Below are 21,671 nucleotides of genomic sequence, written 5' to 3'. Positions count from 1 at the left end.
ACTCCTTCGACTCGCTGCTGTGGTGCGTATTCCTCCTCGTGGACCGTACGACGTTGCGAGACGGCAACTGTACCCTACCTACGAGAGTGTGTGTGCGTGTGTATCGGAGAGTGCCCCTCGTGGAGCAGAACAATTTCCTTCTAAGCTCTAGAGAAGAACGGAAAGCGGCAGTAGGCGCGAGGTGCAGTGGGAACAAGTGCCGTGGCAAGACATCGACATCGCCACCCACCTACGCATCAGTTCCGCAGTTGTTTTGTTGCTTAGAGGTAAGTGTATCTGCATTTCACACTCTACTAGCGAAATGAGACCAAGGGTGCTGGGGCTAATAAATTCTATTCAAAAGTTGATTTGGTAGCTTTCGGTTGCAAAAGTTACGTGAAAAATCAATAAAAAACAAAATAACGAGCTAGACACAATAAGCGCTTAGTACAGGGAGGTAGGACGTACTGTGATGAAGCAGCGAACGAAACAGTGTCGGTACAGACTGGCACGTGTAGTACCTGTTGCAAAAGCCGTCTGAGGACAGAGGAGGGTCGGTGGAGCCGCTTGTAGCGCGCCAAATAGAGGAAACGGGACGGTTGAACAGGCGGAGCAAACAGCAAACGCCGATTCGGGTGAACCACTTGAACGATGGACAAGAAACACCAAGTAGCAACAAGACAGAGAAAATTTAGTTACCATTATACCGATAGTGAAAGAATATATTGGACCATTTATAGCTTTCGGAGTAAACTAGCATCCTGTTGCGGCAGAATAGCACCGGTTATTGCTCTAGGCAACTGAATAATTTTAAATTGCATGGAAATCACTAGCATTATTTTCGTGTCAGACAAGGAGTTTAAATGAAAACTTCAATTAAATAATGACTGTACAGAAGTAGAATACCGAGTAATTACATGAAAACATATTTGGCTGTGTCACCTATTGACTAAATATATTAAAATATATTTAGTCAATAGGTTTGAAGTACGACTGAGTAATAAAGGTGTTATTGCGAGACGGTTGCAGAGAGGCCTAGATGAGTGGCCGAAACTAGGCATTTTGTAGAGCGATTTAGTGGTTGCCACGTGAATGCAACGTGCTACGCACGCCAAACTCAGGAGGGCTTCGAAACCTGCGTGTTGCTTCACCTTTTGAATAGCTGCAGTCGGCAGAGTGCTCTGGCAAAGGTTCATGACCTGATTTACGGTTGTCTAGGCAAAGGATGCTAAAGGTGTGGGAAAGCTTGTGCGACCATATTAAATACGGGAACGGGTTTGTATCCTGTTATCATCAAGGTCCCGTTTATAGTATACATTTCTACATTTTGCTTTCGCGTGCTGCGATCATCACCCGGCTATACGCGAAGCCTTAAGCACCCGAATTTTTAGAGCTTGCGGGCTAATGGCTCTATATGTGGAAATGGATTGGTCGATGACGAATTTAACGATATTTAATTGCAAACGTTTTCCATGGATAGTAATTTATTCTGTGAAAAAGCATGAAAGGACGTAAGCTAATGCTTAGTTTCTAGTTGCTCATATTATGTGGCTATACTTGCTCGCACAACATCAGTGTCTCTCCTCTCTCTAATTTGGCAGACTTACAATATGCGGCCATTGAAGCTCAGTTTATAGTAAATCAAAAGCTATTGATTTACACAGGGCTGACCATCGTCGACGCTCTTGACTTCTGCGTTTGATAAATTAGTATATACTTGTTTATATTGCATTCTGATTAATAGCAAATGACCTTTGTAAACAACGTGTGTAAGTAGCGATTCTGTTTTCATTTACATTCTGAATTGTTTATTTTTGTGGTACTGCTCGATGATGAAACCGAATTGATCGCTGACCGATAACCTATGATATGATGAATTTAATCGGAGTTCCTATGAGCTCAATGTTCGATTGTTACCTGAAGGAAGTCCAACGTTGCGTGCTAAGCTGATTGAATCCTGCACTCGTAAAGAGTAATTATTTCAGGAAGATACGACGAGAACGTGTGCTCACCTCATATTCTTGCAGTGGTTTGTCACGCGATGTAATGATTCTAGAGATATATGCAAACAGGTTGACAATTTGACTCCTGCTTGGAACATATTAGATAATCTTTCCTGCAAAAAGAAACTTTGCTAAGATGTTATAAGATGCCATGTTAATATACAAGGCAGATCTCACAAATACACGCTAGTACTCTTTCCACTATTGTCGATTGAGGTACCTTTTTTTTATCATTATAATTAGTCAAAATAAAAATATTACATCAGCATTAACTCTATGGTGTACGACTTAATATCCAGCTTATTCAGAACAGGTAGTGCGCAGTTTTTTTAGCTTGATAGACGGCTTCTAGCAGATTTCTGTAGGGTCTATAGAAGTCAGCGGGTTTCGAGTACCCTTCTGTCCTTCGTTGCTCATTGTTAAAACTTTTTATGTTAATCGATACTGTCCTTTTGCACCAGTCACAGATATTCAGTTTAGTTCTGTGTCAGCAAAAGCAATCAATGCACGTCAACCAGAAAACGTTATTATTTGTAAGCGTAAGTTTATTATCTTATATATGGATAACGTCGAAGCTGAATGTAACTATCTAAAGTATTCTCTTTAAGTAAGTATGCATTATCTGCAGGAAAAGCAGTACCATTACACACAATGAACTAGCGCATTATGTTACGATGTAAACGAATAAAGAGTTTCCTATAATTCTCTACTATGTCTATTGTTACATATATATCTTCGAAATACTTAAAAATAGAAATGCATTCGCCACTCGCAATTTCTGGTATAATTCGTTATCGTCTGTTAAAAAAGAATGAATAATCGTATATAATGTACGACTTATTTTTGGATACAGCGTGCATGGCAATTCTCTTGAGGTTTGTGTAGTGGACTTTAAACTTATTTGCAGCGGTCTTGAACGTGCGTAGGCTAGCAAAGTTTCACTTGTAGTGACGAAAATTTGCTTTTGCTTAAATAGAAAGATGAACAGTTTGTTCTTATCTAATCTAAAGTTGAAAAACAGAGCAAAAACAACGACTTTCGCTTTTATTAACTGCATTAGAAAAAAAAAGACTATGTTGTATAAGAAGGTATTTTGTTTTCAATCGTTCTTTCCTTCAAATTATATTTTTCATGCCAGTCACAACATTTTGAGCTACTCGTAGTGATGCAACAGAAATACTCGTTCTTCAATTAGTATGTCGATATCTTTTATTTATGGCCTTATCCCAGTGGTGAGATTCCGGTATTTTGAGCTAACTTGCAGGAGTGTCCACTCCTACATCTTTTTTTCATAGCTATTCATATGGAATATTTTGTTTGAATCAACGTTACTTGAATAGGATAAAATGTGCCGTTTTCACTATATTTGGGTATACACTGTATAGATGTTCTTATTGCCCAGTGTTTTAGGCTTGTTTTTCTCTATCTACGTTTATTATTATATCTATATTTTGCTTAATATAATCTAGACAGATTATAGAAGACGCATGCTGCTATGTTAATAATCTTCCCAGTTGAGTGAGCTTTCCCGTGAAACTATGTATTTTTGCTGTGAATGAACATATACACAGAGGCTTGTCGGCCAAACAGCCAACGCATTACTTGCTGTTTGAACCTCGCACTCGAAAAAGTACTTTTTCCTTTGATAAACCGTTAATAGTTTCCTATTGACCGATTTGCCAAAATGGACACTTACTACCTCAGCCTCTTGGATTGTCTTGCTTATATATCATCTCTCTCCCCTTGAGATCTACTACTATAAGGTGTAATGGATGCTTTGCTAGGTGAATCGTATGTCGCGATGAACGGCTCTTCTATCGACGGGCACATCTTATGTATCTGTCTGACGTATAATATCCGTCGATGTTGAGTAACCGCCAAACTGGCGACCTGAAAGGTTGAACGAGCAGGCTGAATGGTTGTACGTTGAAGCCTATGTGATTATTGGGAGGTAAGAACTCGAGATGAAAATCATTTCTAGACCATCGTTAAGCCACCGGTATAAGTTAATTTAACTCTACATCTTGTGATAACGGATCCCCTTGAGCTAATCCATATTCCGACTAATTTTTTATCAGCAAAGCAGGCAAATGTGGTATATATATTTGTGATAGTTATCGTTTTGCTAAAATGTTGAACAAGGGTCGTCCAGTATCGAATCTTAAGCACAGTGCGCTTTCAATTCACCCATAATGATCTGCATTCGTGGTTACTTATTCTCGATTGATACATTTATGCACCGTGTATTGTGAGGTATCTGTCTGCCATGTTTTATCTCGTTGGTGACGCTGCTGCAACAACGATTTTTTGCTGCTCGCTGACAAGCGGACACCGAACAAAAACGTTCTTTTTTCAATGAGATTTTATTCGCGATGGTTGCCGCTCAGTCAGATGCTGATTGAGACGCGGCATATATATTGCTGCTGTGAATGCAGTATCGTATCGTCTGTAAGCATCATAAATATAGATACGAATACAGTAATTTTTGATTTGGCTGTTAGTGCTTCTCTCGAGTATGCGACAGGCAGTGTCAACGCTCATAAGGCTGACATATGAGGGGGAAGCCTTATTCTTGCTTAATAGTCGGCGTTTCTGAGTCATTTCAACAGGTTATTCTCGTATCTTGCTTTCGAGTTTCGCAGCCACTGTGCGCGAAGCTCATGTTATTAATCAATAAATTATATTCGAAATGTGGGGTGTAATACATAAATATGTTTGGTTTAATAATAAGGGAACACCGCAAATAAAGATGGTTAAAAGAGAAATCGGTACTGGCCATAATGTTATCGCTATTTATTTTATAAAATTATTATTCCACTTGCTAGTGGCCATAATTTGATGTAAAGATGAGCATATTTGTTCGCACTCTTGTGGAAAACTTATTTTACACCTCAAGCATCCCCATCATTGCGATATCGCCATCTTAAGGAGGCAACCCAACAACTGCTTTAGAATTTCAAGAACAGCCATAGTTACATCATTGTTTTTTTGCATACACTCAGATTGTCATTTTTCTTCGACGTGAAAGAAAATCGAATTACGCTATTCCGTTAAACTGCCTATGATACTGACGTTGCTGTTTTTGTTGTTGACGTCGTCGTCGTCGTCGCTAGGCTTGTCCGTTTAACTGACACCCACAGGGACGAAAGGCTTCTTAACCCGAAATGGGTTATGCAACGACACGAAATGTTTCGCCTTCGTAGGTGATGTTTCATCTGATGTCGGCCGCCCAACCTGTAATAGTGCAACGTTGGTAAGGGCGACGAGGCAAATGTAACGATGCCTTATGCCTACCTACTCACAAATATACCTTGATGCAAATACACGCTTATGCTTCAGTATTTTTCCTTAACACGGCAGTAGTAGGATTATTTAGACAGCCGAAACGGCGAAGATATTATTTACAAGTAAAACAGATTCGTGTCTCTGACAGAAACCTACAGTAGCGACATTCAGGTTGCGAGCAGACGAAATTATTTCTGTACCTGTCTCTATTCCGAACTAAAAAATTACAGTGGGTTCTTGGATTATTACTACAACTATCGGTTCATCTCTGATGATAAACTTATCGATAATGTATATGATTTGATAGTCCTATGGTAATCCTATCCCTAATTCCTTTTACCAAAAGCCTGTTTTAAAATTAGTTCGTCAAAATGCGGATCACCGTGACTTGAGCCTATTTTAGGGCATAACCCACACTGCAAGATAGCAAAAAAAAACAGCTAATTAACATATGAGCTGTGTGGCCCAGCAGAGATGCGGAACGTAGCTGCAATATATGCGCGTACATCATGGAAAAGCTGGGATACTAAGGTAGTATCCGACCAAATCAACTAATACGCCAGATGAACGAATGTTTACCCAAGATGCGTCGGCATTGTCTCACAACAGTTATTCCTCAGCGCACGAACCGCATCATAATTAGTTTGCAATCGTGAGTTCGTCCATCACTCAACACTTCAAGAAACATAGGCTGGCGTTGTGCTAGTTCGTCGTGACCCGCGCTATAGAGAAATTGTAGCATTTTGTTGCTTGCCATATGTAGAAAACGCTTTACACAGATTATAACTCACTATTATCTAGTAAATGGATTCCTTACCCTCCTCGGCCAGTCATTCGTGTGGCCCCCGGGCCATTGTAATCAGAAACGCGCATGCTCATGTTTTTCCTACAGAGTGATCCCTTCGGTATGCAAATAAGCTGTCCTGGAGAGTCAGTCTCGAGTACCAAACTGGGTTTTTTTCTTACAAAAAATATCTGTAGTTGAAACCTATTTTATTTTTTGAGCTGATTTTGTCTAATTAGAGAAGTAATTGTCAAGTCTGAGCTCGGATGTCTAAAAATTGCTTAACTGGGACAATTGGGACGACGCAGCTATTGAAATATATTTTATCAGGGGTTGGTTGGATAAATTTCACATCTTCACCTCTTATACAGCAAATCTTAAGAAATGGAAGTATCTATTCTGAAAGATCCATACCCCAAGATCACTCTTAGACTCAATACTTTGGAAGAGGTTATAGTATTATATTGCGTTCCTGTTGTTAAAAGGACGCTCTGAATACAATTCATTTGTTGTTTCGTTGTCGCGTTCTATACAACTACTAGTTAGAATAAAATAGAAAGAGTGAGAAATCTCTTCTTTTACAATGGGGTCGACTCTTATTGTGTACTTCGTTTTGTCACGGAGGTTGACGGCGGTCCTCAATTTTCGTTTAGACGATGGTACTACCTTCCGAGCTCAATGCTAGACGCTCCGGCTTTGCCCGCTGGTGGATACACTGTTTGTTGAATTGTTTGTCCGTTGTGGGAGGTCTACTCTACGCAGAGACACCTGGTCAGGGAACGATGTAGTCCGACACGAACGGTCCTAAATGTTGATACCACAAGCCGATCCGTGTAATTGTTACATGATGACCGATCATTGGCGAGATACCTTTAGCCAACGTGCGAAATGTTGAACAGATTACTGCATCGCCCACAGACTCTTCGATATCAATCACTTAAAAACCTGTCGTTTAATCTTAGCGTGGGTTTCGAAGTCAATGTTACCTTATACTGTAGGACGGAGTGCATACTAACTTTTGAAGTATACTCGGTCATACTATTTCCTTATAATTTCGAAATGACAATATTCTGCCAAGAAGAGATAAAGTCAAGATAGTTTTCTAGCGAAACGAGTGTGTAATATAGGTTATAGTGTGGTAAAATACATCGTTCAAAGTGATGTCAAGCTATCTGTTTCAAGCGGGACTCAAGGATTTTAAACCATCTCTATTGAAAATGATCTATATGAATAATGGTCTGTCCAATGATGATTTATAGAGCACCATTGTTCAGCTCCTTCAAGGGGGAGGGGGTGTTTAGCGGTCAATATTGAAAACGGATAATTTCAATTTTGGGCGTTGATCCATCACGATCTTCGAAGGTACAAGCCGCGGAGCCCAAAGGTTTCGAGTGACAAGAGGCCCCTCGAGTAGTTTGCCAAAGTACGATAAGACGTGAAATAAGCGTGGAAATATTATCTAACGACATGAACATCTATAGACTACACTATCCATTAACTGAACGATTCGAGGAGCTCGTTGGTCAAGTACAGAACAAAGTCCTTCAATTAGTTCATCCAGCATTATTTACTATTGCATACAAGTGCGCGAAAACTACTGAATAATTGTGATGGCAGATAGCACTGCAAATGGCACTGCGTTTGTTTTGACTGTGCCGGTGCATGCTAGATCGCAGGAAAACTGATATTAAGGTCATGCTATCTGAGTTATCATAGCGCCGCGGCTGTATTAGAGATTGCGTAAGCAAAAAATCAAGGGTAATATTGACCACTATGATTTTTCACAGTGTCTCAAGATATTTCGTTTCTTTTAGCTACATGATAACTCTTCTACTAAGGTGCATAGTCATACTTTTTACTTTTCAAAAGTGACAAAAAAGGTTACCTAGGAACAGTTCACAAGCCCTTTTATTTTCCATGTACTGTAGCTCAGGCACAAAGGTCTGCTACAGAACCAAGACATAGGAAGCAAACCCAGGTTTTCACGAGGGCATATTTCTCTAGGGACCGCGGCTATCACCCTTGGCAGCACTTTGTTAGTTTGACACTTGTGGTGTGACTGTTTGCAATTTAGTTGGTAAAGTGAGAATTAATTACGAAAACTCCGAAAATATTTGACAGAAGTAGAAAACATGATTACAAAAGAAAATGGGTTTCGGCCTTTTTTGCTGTTGTCAGTCTTTGTCGTCAACAGTAGCAACGTAGCACCGTTGAGTTTACTATTACGTAATTAGGATATCTATTAAGTCGTTCAGTATAAAATGTAAGAATCATATATCTGATATTTTCAAATAGCGCTATTATATATATATATTTTATAACGGGTTTTCTCACGTGTATGGTGCACTAATACCCTTTGGAATCTAACATCGTTTAGACGAATATCGTTAGTAGGACTTTTGACGAAGCATGGAAAATCACAGTATTTGAGTAGCGTACAAATATATGTTTCATCTTGGAATTATGGCGACGGAAATGATTCACCGAACAAACCCTGTATTCGGTGAAGGGTATTGTATTAGAGACATCGTTAGTCGTTAACTTTGAGTTTTTCAAAACAGAATCTCTTATTTTAAAGTTGAGTGTCATGGAAAACTTTATCCGAAGGTTAAAACCCAAGTTTTGACGGAAACTGACCCATCTCAAAAAGCATAAGTGTTGTTATTCAGGTATGGTGATGAAATAGAACAGGCTGTAATATCGAGTGATCGTCTTGAGACGCTTCATAATTGATTTGCGGGTGCACCTGCGATCAATCATGATCAAAGTTTATCTTGAAACATTCAAGTAGTCAGTCTTATGACGCAATAAATTGACAGACACCATTTATCAAAAATTGCCTATAGATCAGCACGTACAGCATATTGTGATAATATTACCAGATGCTCAAGTTTTTCGACCCCTTCCGCCTTGATAAATTATGTGTGTTTTCTTTTTTGGAAAGGGCTTAATGCTACCAAAAAGGAACTTGAGGTATATTTGCTGAAATTGATAGGAAGACTTCGGTGACTATGCTGTTTAACGCACGCACCTAAAGATACTGAGTTTTAGGGCTGAGGCCGGTGGTTTAGAATAGTTCGACAATAGTTCGGAATGTATATCTGCATCATAATAAGGGGCCTCCATGGTGAATTACCGATTGATTCGAATACATTATCTCCTTGTGAACTGGCTTTTCATATTTTTTTCAAATCGAAGTAGTAATCCAGTAAGGTCGTCTTTGTCACTTTAGATTGTGCGAAAGTCATAGTGTATGCCGCCTCTCATCCTATACTATCTTTGTTTTGTTGTAAAGCTTTATAGCTGGCGCTACAACATTTGACGAAGAAGATCAGGAAGTGGCTTAACTCAAAGATGATCTTTATCTTCCTTTATCTTGATTATATTTTCAGTAGTTTCTAGCCGCTTCCGATCTTACCGATGAACCTGCCTAACCCAATGATTGATACTTGTTCTGCTTCCTAGAGAACACTAATTGGAGTATCTTCGGATTAAACCCTGTATACTGAGTAGAGTCAAATAATATAATAATAATGTATAGTCTATTAAATACCCGCGTTCTAGTCGTTTAATTTTCTCTTGGGGGGTGTCCGATCTGAGCTAGAATGTTACGCTTAAAAAAAACCACCACAAAAAACTTAGTTACTACAAGTGCCCGATATGTTAACGCGCTGCTACAGCGAGTTAGACACCGAGGGAATGTTGTCGCCTATCCGATATAATTGTCGTATCTCATCTTATCGAGCGTAAATGCACTGCTTCCTTACCGATAAAAAGAAGTAGTAAGACGGATGGTTCCGCGGATAATTACCGCTTGTCGGTACTTTCAAACTTGTGACCAGGTATTCTTAGAAACTATTCAACATTAATAAGACATGGATACGTATCGAAATTTCTTATGCGAAGTTATCTGCTTATATAATGTGGTCGTTTATCTACTTTTCCGCCACTGCCGATTATATGCATGTGGATTTAAAAAAAAATATACGTATTTTTCTCCATGTCCTGTATGTCGCTAAGCCTCGAGTGCGCACCTTCTTCGCTATTTCTTTGTCAATGGAAGGTGCAATGCACGTTTTTGTTTCTTTCGAACAGGTATCATTTCCGTTTATCAAATTACATTAGGAAGAAGAGCTAAATTAGCTTTTGCTTATCTTTTTTCTTCAATCTGTATCCACGCGGACTTATTTGCCATGATTTTCTATTTTTCCAATTTGGTTGTCGTTAATGCTGAGCTTGATCCTTCACTTTGATCAAAAGCGTTCACACGGGGGATTAATTTCGATGATGTAATTTGTTATATCTTTTCGTTTCACTTATTGGAAGCTTACATGTAATATAACGAAATGAAGGTGAGTTCCTTTTCTAGTTGAAATACATTGATTTTCTAAGATATGGGAAAGAATCGCTGTCTTTGTTTGTGTAATTTTCCATTTTCTATATGCATACTTCCCGACTCTCCGATTATTGAACAACGCTACCGTGATGATAGTGCAAATACGAGCGTCATTTAATATTAGCCCATTAGCTAGCTCGAGTTTGATGTGTGTGATCCGCGCACTGGAAACTGTATATGGAGCGTAGACTGAAACGAGTCTTCAGTCCGTGATATGTATGTTCCTTTATAACTCCAAGGCTATCATTTTCTGAATTCATTTTCAAGTGAACGTATATTTAGTGGAGAGCTAAGTTCTTATCAACCAAGGTATCTTTTGGCACAACTACTTCACCTGGACCTAATCTTCTTCAAAAAGCGTTTTCTTGCCAGCGGCTGTTCTTCTAAATTTCGGCGTGACGCATCATCCTATGAAGCGAGGATCTTTTCTGACCGTAAGTGAAACTAGCAAGAAATTAGAGAGAACACAAGTAACGATTGAACCGATGAAAGTATATAGTACATAGATGTGTAGACGCGGAATAGAGTCACACTACGTAGGGAATATTTTACCCTATTGAGAGCTAACATATAAACATTACCATAAACCGGCAAACATTTATTATACAATGTTTGCTATGGCCAGTAAGGCCACCGTGTTCCTACGTGCTAGTATATTTCGACGGTACGGTGTAAGTAGATAACCGCAACTAAGAATGCTCAAGCTAGTGTATTTCAGCAGGCATGTTTAAGTGATCCCCAGGCCGTCTTCCTAGCTCTGATTTGTCAAATCGAGAGTGGGTATTTCGATTTAGCGCATAATAATGCACAAGATTCTCTAATAGACTAATCAACCACCGATAAGATAAAGTGTATTGTATCGTAATTATGAGCGACCTTCAGTGTGCGTATAAAATTTCTCTTCCGAAGTCACCGTGACCGCGTACTATCTCTAATCGTCAAGGTATGATCTCACTTTTCAATCTACTCTCTAACCTCTGCTGTCTTCAGTAAAATACCGACGAACAGCATGTAAAGTTGTCTAGATGAAATCATAGTCGTAGGATATTACTTATACATATACAAACTTTAAAATATTCCAGACCCAAGATGGATTTACAGATTGAAACGTTAACAGAAGGTCATTAATACGACTCTCGAGCAATACGTTCAACCCCATATTTGTATGATATGAACAGGAACCGCGTTCAGGACAAAAGCCAACCATAATTGATTCAGACTCGTTTTAACCTTGAAGCAGATATAGTTAATTGTTTAGCGTTCGAAAACGTCCGGTTTGTTGTCGTCGACAAGTCAGTGCATTGCAGATCGTAAATTAAAAAAGCATATTCTATTGATTTCCAGTGGCACACGACATTGGCAAACCAAAGGTCGAGAAGAAACTAAAAGATCGAGTCACTTCTCAAACTGAGCTTCCACTCTATAAAGAAAAAAAAAAACGAAAAGAACCTTAATGCACTCAGTAAAGTACATAGATTTTATCGCAAGGAACGATGTTGTTCTGTTCTGGTACAGACACATGTCTATTTCAGGCGATGAGAGACTCAGTTTATCATTTTGGCAAATCGACAACTAAGAGAAAGTAGCTGCTTGTTGAGCTAGTAATCAAAAACAAGATGCTTTCTACTGGTACAAGATGTTCTATAATGTTCTAGGCATAGGTACGAAACTTTCTGCTACATGACCATGAATTAAAGTATGCTAACAATTATGCACTTAGCAAACACACTCTGTATATATATTCTGGAAATGTTTTTCCATTCGTCTTTCATGAACTTTTGTACGCATGACAACATCTCCGGAGGGAAAAGAAAAATCGAATTAATCGATGACACGAAACTACCAGCAAAACATAAACGGGGAATAGGCATTCAGCAAAAATCTCAAGCGCCTCCCCTGATAGCCTATAGTCATTTCTTCACCATAAAACTGATAAAATATTTCGGTCTTTTGAAACGATTTCACTGGCTTAATATGACATGAAAAAAGGCGTACATTTGGCATTGGGTTAATTTTCTGCCCCTTTTACCTTCTCATTACAGACCTTCCAGGTGTATTAAAAGCTAGCAAAAGTACAATTTCAGTTTGACGTGTAAGCTTAAGGCCACCTGAATTTGTCGTCGACGCACGTATCGGCATTTAATCCGCTCTATTTACTCGGCGTGTGGGTAAGTGGAACTATTTCATCTTAGATAGGTTTGTTTTATCTATTTGGTACAAACGAACGCGAAAACGAATGACATTATGCGAAATTCAGTTACAAATGATCAGTTTTTTGTTGCCCTGATACGGTTACTTCTCAATGATTTGGCTCCATTGCGGTCAGACGTTTCAAGTGTCCTAAATCTTCACGAAAATCAAACGTGACGTAATGGTATTGATTGGATAACTTCATATAGCGTAAAATGTCCTCAGTGAGGTTTATTATGCTTATAATGCGAGCATCGAGCCTGTTCGTAAAGATCAGTTACACGTTTTGATAGGGTACACCATAAAGTCTACCTATCGGGTGAAACATGTTTTGTATAGCATGATATGCTGCTGAGGGGCAAGCCAGTAAAAACAAAACAACGTGAACATACGAGTCAGTGCGGTGAAGAAGGATTGTTCTTGTTCAGAAGATTCTGACTGTAGTACAGTGAGCAAGAAAATGACTAGATCAAAGTTCCACTTGTGAAGATCATATTCGATAACACTCGGTAATCAACGAAAAGTGGGAAAGCTTTTATTAGACACATAAAAACGTGGTTGCATTTAGTGAATGCGCGGCATGATATTAGCAAACATGTTGACTTAGGCATAACGAGCAATAGAAATAAGGCTAATTTTGTAGCAATTAATATCTGTATTGGTATTTGTGTACCATTCGAAAGGAGTACCATTTCGGACAACCGGAAGGGTGTCTCTATTATTGGCGATGGAATTACTGGCCGAAAACCCGTTTTATTTATGCTTAGGCATGAAACACTGTATAAAGCAGACTACGAGTTCACCATGGAATTCAATTGCGGTAATTAATGTGTAATTTTTTCTACAGCTGTACCTCGTAGATCAATCGAGCTCACAATACAATGACTAAGGATGATGATACGACAGGCGATAACCCCGAGACGGAGACATTTCTCAACCGAAGCTCTGTGCCCGAAAGCACTCCGACCCCCGTAAAACTTGCGCCGGGATGGGAGTCCCGCTACTCAAACTCCGATCTCGTCGTAACCCTGAACAAAGACAGTTTGAGAGAGGGTAGTCCTCCAGCGGATCGCTTAAATCTTTTATTTTTAATTATGCTTATACATGGGGTAGGCACGCTGATGCCATGGAATATGTTCATCACTGCCAAGGAGTATTTTACTAACTACAAGCTGAATGTGAGTCTAATAGAAGATACAAACTCGACCGAATATCGGACGTTGTACGAATACAGAGAAGGCTTTATGGGTTACGTGATTATCGCGTCACAGATGCCCAATCTGCTCTGTAGCCTCATGAACCTGTTTGTGCAGTTCGGTTCTCAAAGTCTAGGCCCGCGAATCGCTGGCTCGATCTTAATCGAAACAATTTTATTTGTGGTCACCGTAATCCTCGCTATGGTCGATTCATCGGGATGGCCTAGTACATTCTTTTTTATTACGATCGCGAGTTTGGTAAGTCCTTCTGTTCGTGTTTGACTTTTGTAGCACGTTTTATGTCAGCACAAAACGCATGGTTATGCGGTCTCACGAAATACTCACTAGGAAATTATGTGGATTGACAATTGTTTGATACATGTATATGATACGCTCACCATGTTTATACATCACAAATCGACATTTGATCTACAATAACTTGTTAACCTTAATAGTGTGAAGCTCGTCTGTCATTGTTCCTGCTTTCTTTTGGACTCATAGGTGATCATGAGCGCTTGCGGGGGTATCTACCAAAACAGCATCTACGGTCTAGCTGCTAAGTTGCCAGGCAAGTACACCGGTGCAATTGTTCTAGGGACCAATATCAGTGGAACGATGACCTCGGCAATGAATATCTTGTCAACCTTTGTTTCGCCTAGTGAGAAGACGGCAGCGATATACTACTTTATTTCAGCGCTCTTCGTTCTTCTGCTTTGTCTTGACACGTACTTCGCGCTGCCACTGCTGAAAATTTTTCGATACTATCAAAAAAAGGCAAGTAAAGAAGAAGGCACAGGGGGACGCCCGCCCTACTTTGCCGTATTCAAACAGTGCTGGTTTAACTGTTTGAACGTATTTTTGTGCTTCTTTGCGACGCTAGCATGCTTCCCGGCAATCACGGCCGACATTGTCGCGGTCGACGAGCACTTTCCCGTCCGAGAGAAATATTTTGTAAAAGTATTCTGTTTTCTATTCTTCAATATGTTCGCCATGATAGGCAATGTGTTTCCAATGTGGTTTAAATTCCCTCAGACATCGGGACCGACCGTTATACCAGTGCTGCTTCGATTCGTTTTTATTCCTTTTTTCCTCCTGTGCAATTTCCGACCGCAAACCCGTATCTACGACTCATACTTTGGCGACTACACATACATCGCTGGTATGGTTGCGTTCGCCGTCACTCATGGTTATTACTCATCGCTAACGATGATGTACGCCACCGAAGGAGTCCATCCGCAGCATACCGCTCTGGCAGGAATGATGGCTGCTTTCTTCCTGGTATTTGGTATCTTCCTTGGAGGCAACTGCATCTTCTTCGTCAACAAGTTCCTAAGCGGACCACCGCGAGTATAATAGGCAGTAGTTAGTCTGTGCTAATTTTGTTGGCTTAAATTATGAAAGCAAACGAACACGAAACAGTACGCTTATTAGCGACTGGTACAGTCGGCCTACGAACAGAGTAAGTTCAGGGATATTTTATATAACTAATATAAATCAATATCAAACGGATTTAACCGATGACACAGCGATTTCAGGTTGAATGGTAAAAAAACAGGAAAGAAAAGGACCTCGACACGGGGTACACCCTCTTTATGATGGGAATGATGATTATATTCAAGTTATAGATACATTTTTTTTTTAATATATATTACAAAGAAAAGTTTCTACTTAATTAATTGATACTACTATTGGAGTAGATTCACCTACGATGCTGACTCTTCCATTATACCTCGCGTTGTTCGCAGCGAAAACAATATAAGCCATAATGTTGTACTATTTATAAAACAAAGGACACATTAAAAACAGGAAAAACCCAAGTTACCATATAATTCACTTGGCATAAAACATCGATTGTGCCGTAGATGCCCGTCACCGCCGACTGATATAGCCGATGTTCAGGAGGGTAACGCGAAAGTGATCGACCTATTTTTGGTAGTAGTATGACGACAAAAATCCTTATGGATTTCGGATACATGCATTAATACAGTCCTTGCAACCAGACGCCTAACCTGACCTACCAATAAAGTTAACCTAGCCGGTCGCTTCTGTATTCTAGCGCTGTTTATTTCAGTTAGTTCATTACTATGAATTTAAACCCCCATAGCACTCTTAGCTGCTGTACCCAAAATCTTGTTTGTGTCTGTTTGCGCATGAGTGTACCATATAATGTTCAGTTTGACTATTGCTGAGCCAGTGACCCATAATCACGGGATACCGAAAATGTAAGAGCCGAAATATACCAACACATCAACGTAAATACAACAAATTATACCTGTTATATAGCTATCAGGTTTGACATTATGGCGATGCTGTAGCGTGTCCCGTAAAAATAAACGTTACACTTTTGATTGTTATTACTGTCATTAAGTTGAACGTTGGCGGCCCAATGTGTGCTAGTTTTCTGCATCCATTCCTTTTTGGGCAAACAGAACGTTACGTGTGAATCACTACCAACGCCCAATTATTGAAATGTCATCTGGGCAAGGAAATTCGAATATTCATTGTGGTAAAATAGTCCAAGTAGTTTAACCGTGTGTTGGTTAGAAAACTCGACAACATATTCAAGAGGAGGAGGAGGATAGGATAGACGTTCACGTGTCGGACTCTTGCATTCAAACAAAGTACTTCATCTATACTATATCAACCTTAACAGATATTAGGATCATTTAAAAGATTTACTTGAACGCTAATGTACTTTCTATTATTTTATACAACATGCTTCGAAGCTTCAATATCACGGAATTGCCGTGAAAATAGAGGCAGATGTTATAGATTTCTACAATTTTAGATAGACAACCAAAGCTCTACATCTTTTTGTAAAAAAAACATATATATATATATATATATATATATATATATATATATTAGGTATTAAAAAGAGAGAGAGAGAGAGAGAGAGAGAGAGCAAAAAATATCGTTGAGACGTGTAGCCTATATGATAGTTACACTTATATGTGCTACCCTCTCTCTCTCTCTCTCTCTCTCTCTCTCTCTCTACATATATATATATATATATATATATGCAATTGGTGAAAAAAACGATGCTTGCGATGCTAGTACAGCACTGAATTATTACATTAGTTTTTGTCAAATTACTAAAGAGTTATGATAATAATATTCATATCCGTGGAACATACAAAATATATAAAAGATCGTATTGCGAAACTAGCGTTCTGATAGAGAAAATGGAGCGGTACTGTTCAGTTAATCATCGCGAACCGCGGACGCGATCCCCATAGCTCAGCGGTAAAATTAACGTTTAACTGAATGAGCAGTGATCACCTACTACCACGCGAGGAGTTGCTGTGACACTGGGCTAATACGTGCGCAATAGATTAATCCATGGAGTATATTTTATGAAATTTTTATTAAAAATGTATAAGAATGTGTAAAAATACATTAAGATGCAAGCTTTAACCTTACAGAGCAATCGAGCCATAATGTAGGTAGCCAGAGACTAAGTGATTTTATACTGAGACAAGATACACATATTGAAGGAGAACGCCAGGAGTGCTTAAATGAAGTAAACGAAAGGATATTAGTGTGCGCAAAAGCATTAATTAGGTATATAGCTAGCGTGCCTAGCAGGCAAAGTAAGAACGCAGAATACAAACGATGAGATGCAAGCGTTTTTCGGGGTAGGATTTTTTTCTTCTTCGAAAAGGAACGCATGACAAGGCCGGGCAAAACGAAACTGTGAAGTCGACGGCGGGTCCGCAACTTAGTTACCACTATAACCATCATGTAAGAAGGCAAAAATCAGATGACTTAAAAAAGTTACTTGCAAACACAAATGTGTTTTTGTATTACGTCAAAATCTTTCAGTATCAATATATATATAACTGCTAGTAGCCTATTCACAGTGGCTCAATAAAGACCGTTTTGAATCATGGCCTGGTACATGACGCGTACATGAAGTACCGCTGTACTATCTGTTCTCTATCATTTTCAAGCACATAATTTATCTTGTACCCAATGAGGAGGGGAAGAAAGTGTTACTACTTATTTCATCTATATACAAATAAACAAGTATCGTTGTAGGACTATACGATTGTTGTTGAATAATACTGCAGCGTTGCTTACATGAAGTGGCATTTAGTGTTTACAATATGTTACATACTATTTTTATGATTTCTATCATCGTTCGTCTCGTACTATGACTACAGTACGAGATGTAATGTAATGTAATCATAAATGTAAAAGTTACCGCCGTATTACGTAATCATATCTATACACAGACGAACATGTTTTCTTGCAACGAGTGCTATTATGGAGCATAATGTGGAAGCGCTGAAAAAACTTCTGTGTAGCACTAGGTAGACAACGTTCAGTTACCTTTTCTAGATATATATATATATATATATATATGAAAATCTGGAAAAGTAAAAACGACACTTGTTGTAAGAGACGTGTTTTGCTACGTATTAACAGAAGAATCACAGTAAATATGCAGCTAAAAGGAGACTTTGCAAAACTGGAAATCTCGGACATCGACAACTAGAAACCGGGTCGAGGCTGTTAAAATCAGCTAACAATGGGAATTGAATACTAGACATGTACAAATGGAGAGGACAGTTAACCGAGTCGTATGTGTGTGCGTGTACAGATTTCATGTGACAATTCAGATTTCAAAAAAGACATTTTTTGAGGAGTACTGATTTCGACCGTAAAGAAAATATGATAATACAAGTGAAAAATACATACGCAAGAATACTAACCTGGGCTCGTTTTTTTTATTCCACTTGTAACTCTGCGCAAGTCTATTCGTACGTGAAGAACGTACATCGTGATGAAGAATTTTGATTAAGGGATGGTGCCTTGGGCCACGTGAAGATTTTCGCCCGGAGTCACCCCTGTTGCTAATTGACCCCCATACCTGCTACATACAATAAATGAGATTGACTTTGTAATATTGACTTCGAAAAGATATGTTAAACGATAGGTAGAAGTTATCAAAGCAATATCGACACGAATTCGGTGGACTGATTTCAACTAGATAACTTATCGTACTTTTTGACAACGCAGATCCTATGCAATGGAAAGAATTGCACACGAGCATTGGCTTAACCCTTTGTGAGCTGTCTCAATAAACCTAAAGGTGAACTTGATGATGAACGCCCAGGGTCTACAGCAGCCCACCTTGGCAAAATCCTATGACACGATTTCAAGATCAGAACATCGATCATGATTAATTGATCTCAACCAATCGATGGCATTTCGCATATATAACGTAATGATTACTCGCTAGAATGTCCTGGTCTCTGAGCTTCTCCTTATATTTAAACATTCGAACATATGTTTTCGTTACTGTGCGCTTATAATTAGTGCCATCAATTGGTGGGATTATTGAAAGCATTTCTACGTCTTACAACTGTACCGTGTATGATGGTAGTGTCCTTTTTGCAGTAAATAAATAAATATAAATATTAAAATAATATCATACATAAATCAATCGTTTTTTCATGCGAGTTAACAAGCAAGCGTATACATTGGAGCGTGTACTAGAAGACCTGTACCAGTTGGCAAATATAACCGTTTAATAAAATGTTACATTTTATTGAGATAAGTGGACACATCGAGTTTTTTTTTAATTCTGTTTTAGCATTTCATTCAATATTATCGACAAATGAAAAATTGCAGTAAGAGAACTCTACCATCATCTGTGGATTTTATACCTTTAATAGTTTGCATTAACCAAATTACTCTGACATTCGACACAACGATCCTCCTCGTCATTTTCAACAACAGTCTTTTTGTAGTAAGCAAATGACGGATACTGTCATTGGCAACTCAATATGTCATGTTCGGCCTCAGCACAAGTCTTCTACATAGATCTTCAAACGTAATGCTCGTATTCGTCGTCTTCTTCCTTTGTCAATTTACGGAAGATTACGGCAACGTCCACGCTGGCTGGGGATAGGTCGTTAGAGGAACTCAACAGCGCCACGATTGATGTAAGAACCGATCCGACGTTCCAGCTTGGAGTCCATCTCTCGCAAACGAACTCCTGACAGTTTGTTTGAATTGCCAGGATGTGGGGTTCAGGTGCACATTGCACCCTCGGGGTAGATGTTCGGATGCTACATCAGTGTCAAGCACGTTGAGAAAAACTCTGAGAGACTCTGAGCAGGAGCTTCGGATATGGATTCTCGTAAGGAGCTGCTAGTAGTCGACGTATAAAGACATGCTATCGAAAGAAATTAGCGTCATCGATATGCTCTGTTTTGATTCCCTCAGGATTATTTTTTCTAGTTTATGTAGCTCCCTTCGGAGTTCTAATGTAGTCGGTGCCAACGTCGCGTAATTCTTCTTATTATGGACCACCGGCCATAATTTCTGAGATCTCACGTTCACGCGTTTGCGAAACTTTAACATTTGTTCAATGGGTTCTATGTCAGTTTTTCTCAGATGACTAAAGCGTCAATAAACTCTCTCAACAGAGGCCACCGATGCGGTGAATGCTAAAATTATTCTGAGATACAATATATGATGGGCTACAGGACAATGAGGTGACGTCTGATAGCCGCTTGAAGCACAGCGGTCATTAGTTAGCCGCCAAATGATTCCGTTGTGATGGTCAGAGGTGAGGTCTGTTGTATACATTATAAAACTGTACGTGTGCATGATGTAAAATGTATGTACATTCACTCACCCTCTAGGTTTCGAAACTCGCTAGCAAAGAGGTTATTTTTTGACCTACGATTTGAAGGACGTGACTCCCCCTGTGTATCAAAAGCTAGAACAGGTTCAACTCGTGTTAATGTCGAGTTCTCCGATATTGTCTCTTGCAAATCATAGGTCATTATTTATTTGGTTCAGCTTGTCCTTTTGAAATAGATTTGTACCTAAATTTCCTTGATTCCGCAGTCGTTGGCATGATTCGCTATTGCTTGCCACCAATACATCTCTAGTTGGCTACAGTGAGTAGCCTATGAGACGGAAACTAGGGAGAATCCTTAAGCCATTATATCTAGCCGGCCTATTTATTACGGCTTCGGTTTTTAAACATGCCTTTGATAAGATGCGTTTTGTATGGTATTTTTTAAACAAGATTCTTAAACGCAATAAAAACAAACAGAGCACAACCAGATAGGATTCCGAAGCAATAATTAGGTAAAATGTTTATTGAGGATGGATGCGTTACAAATTCATCAAATACTGCGGACGCATAGACTGGAAATGAAGTAGGTTAACTTTTCGAGATTTTTCATGCCTTCAAATTATTTCACTTTTAGTCTAGTTTTATTTTCTCGTCTTAAAAGATACCCATGCCTTGATTGTTTAGTGAGGAACAATTACTTCGAAGCAAAGATCGCTTTCGGTCATTATTTACCATTGCCTTCAGAATGTTTAACACTTAAACTTCCTTATTCCCTTCAGAGTCCAAGTCAGTTGTGTGCTAGTATTATATAACTACATATTTTAACGAAGACTTTTACTTTTCGACCTTTGGCCATAACTCGTGCATTAGCTAAGCACAAACTATCCTAGTTTTCGAAATGTGAGCCATTGATTTAGTAATAGAATTATCTCAATAAAATCCTCGATAAAATTTTGCAACAGGCATGCTTCATAAAACTTTTCAAATAGATATATGGCACCCTTCGCAGAGGAGTATATATCCTCGGGTATTGATTCATACGTATGAGTGTCCGTTCCATTGGACCATTTCATCGAACCGAAGAAAAATATCGTAAAATATTTTCTACAAAGCAACGGTTTGAGGTGTAACATTTAGGCAGAATAATGCACATCTCTTTTAAGTGTAAATCATGTTTAATTTTATTTTTATACTTAATTAAATTTAAACAATAAGTTACGCATCTACTCTTTTTTAA

The 21,671-nt window shown here is 39.0% G+C and overlaps 2 protein-coding genes across 4 annotated transcripts in view; both read left to right on the top strand.

The window, feature by feature from the left end:
* The first annotated feature begins 124 nt into the window (after window positions 1–124).
* Window positions 125–21,671, top strand: part of Ncc69 (sodium chloride cotransporter 69) — a 91,506-nt gene continuing 69,959 nt past the window's right edge. Inside the window, exon 1 of the mRNA XM_086991197.1 lies at window positions 125–266. The gene's annotated coding sequence lies outside the window, so the exon portion shown is untranslated. The remainder of the gene's footprint in view (window positions 267–21,671) is intronic.
* On the top strand, window positions 126–19,404 carry Ent2 (Equilibrative nucleoside transporter 2). Of its 3 annotated transcripts, XM_022807056.2 has the most exons (6): window positions 129–266; window positions 3,767–3,933; window positions 10,715–10,881; window positions 12,490–12,615; window positions 13,485–14,091; window positions 14,335–19,404. In XM_022807056.2, exons 5-6 carry the CDS (start codon window positions 13,519–13,521, stop codon window positions 15,184–15,186), a joined length of 1,425 nt encoding a protein of 474 aa, XP_022662791.1. In that variant the 5' UTR covers window positions 129–266; window positions 3,767–3,933; window positions 10,715–10,881; window positions 12,490–12,615; window positions 13,485–13,518; the 3' UTR covers window positions 15,187–19,404. The 3 variants fall into 3 exon arrangements, with proteins under 3 accessions (XP_022662790.1, XP_086847328.1, XP_022662791.1); XM_022807055.2 differs by lacking the exon at window positions 3,767–3,933 and having other exon boundaries at window positions 126–266; XM_086991202.1 differs by lacking the exons at window positions 3,767–3,933; window positions 10,715–10,881 and having other exon boundaries at window positions 126–266.

Source organism: Varroa destructor, unplaced genomic scaffold (assembly GCF_002443255.2).
Source record: "Varroa destructor unplaced genomic scaffold, Vdes_3.0 BEIS01000005.1, whole genome shotgun sequence".
Taxonomy (NCBI): Eukaryota; Metazoa; Arthropoda; class Arachnida; order Mesostigmata; family Varroidae; genus Varroa; species Varroa destructor.
Note: the sequence above shows the minus strand (reverse complement) of the source record. Positions and strands in the feature narration are given on the sequence as shown.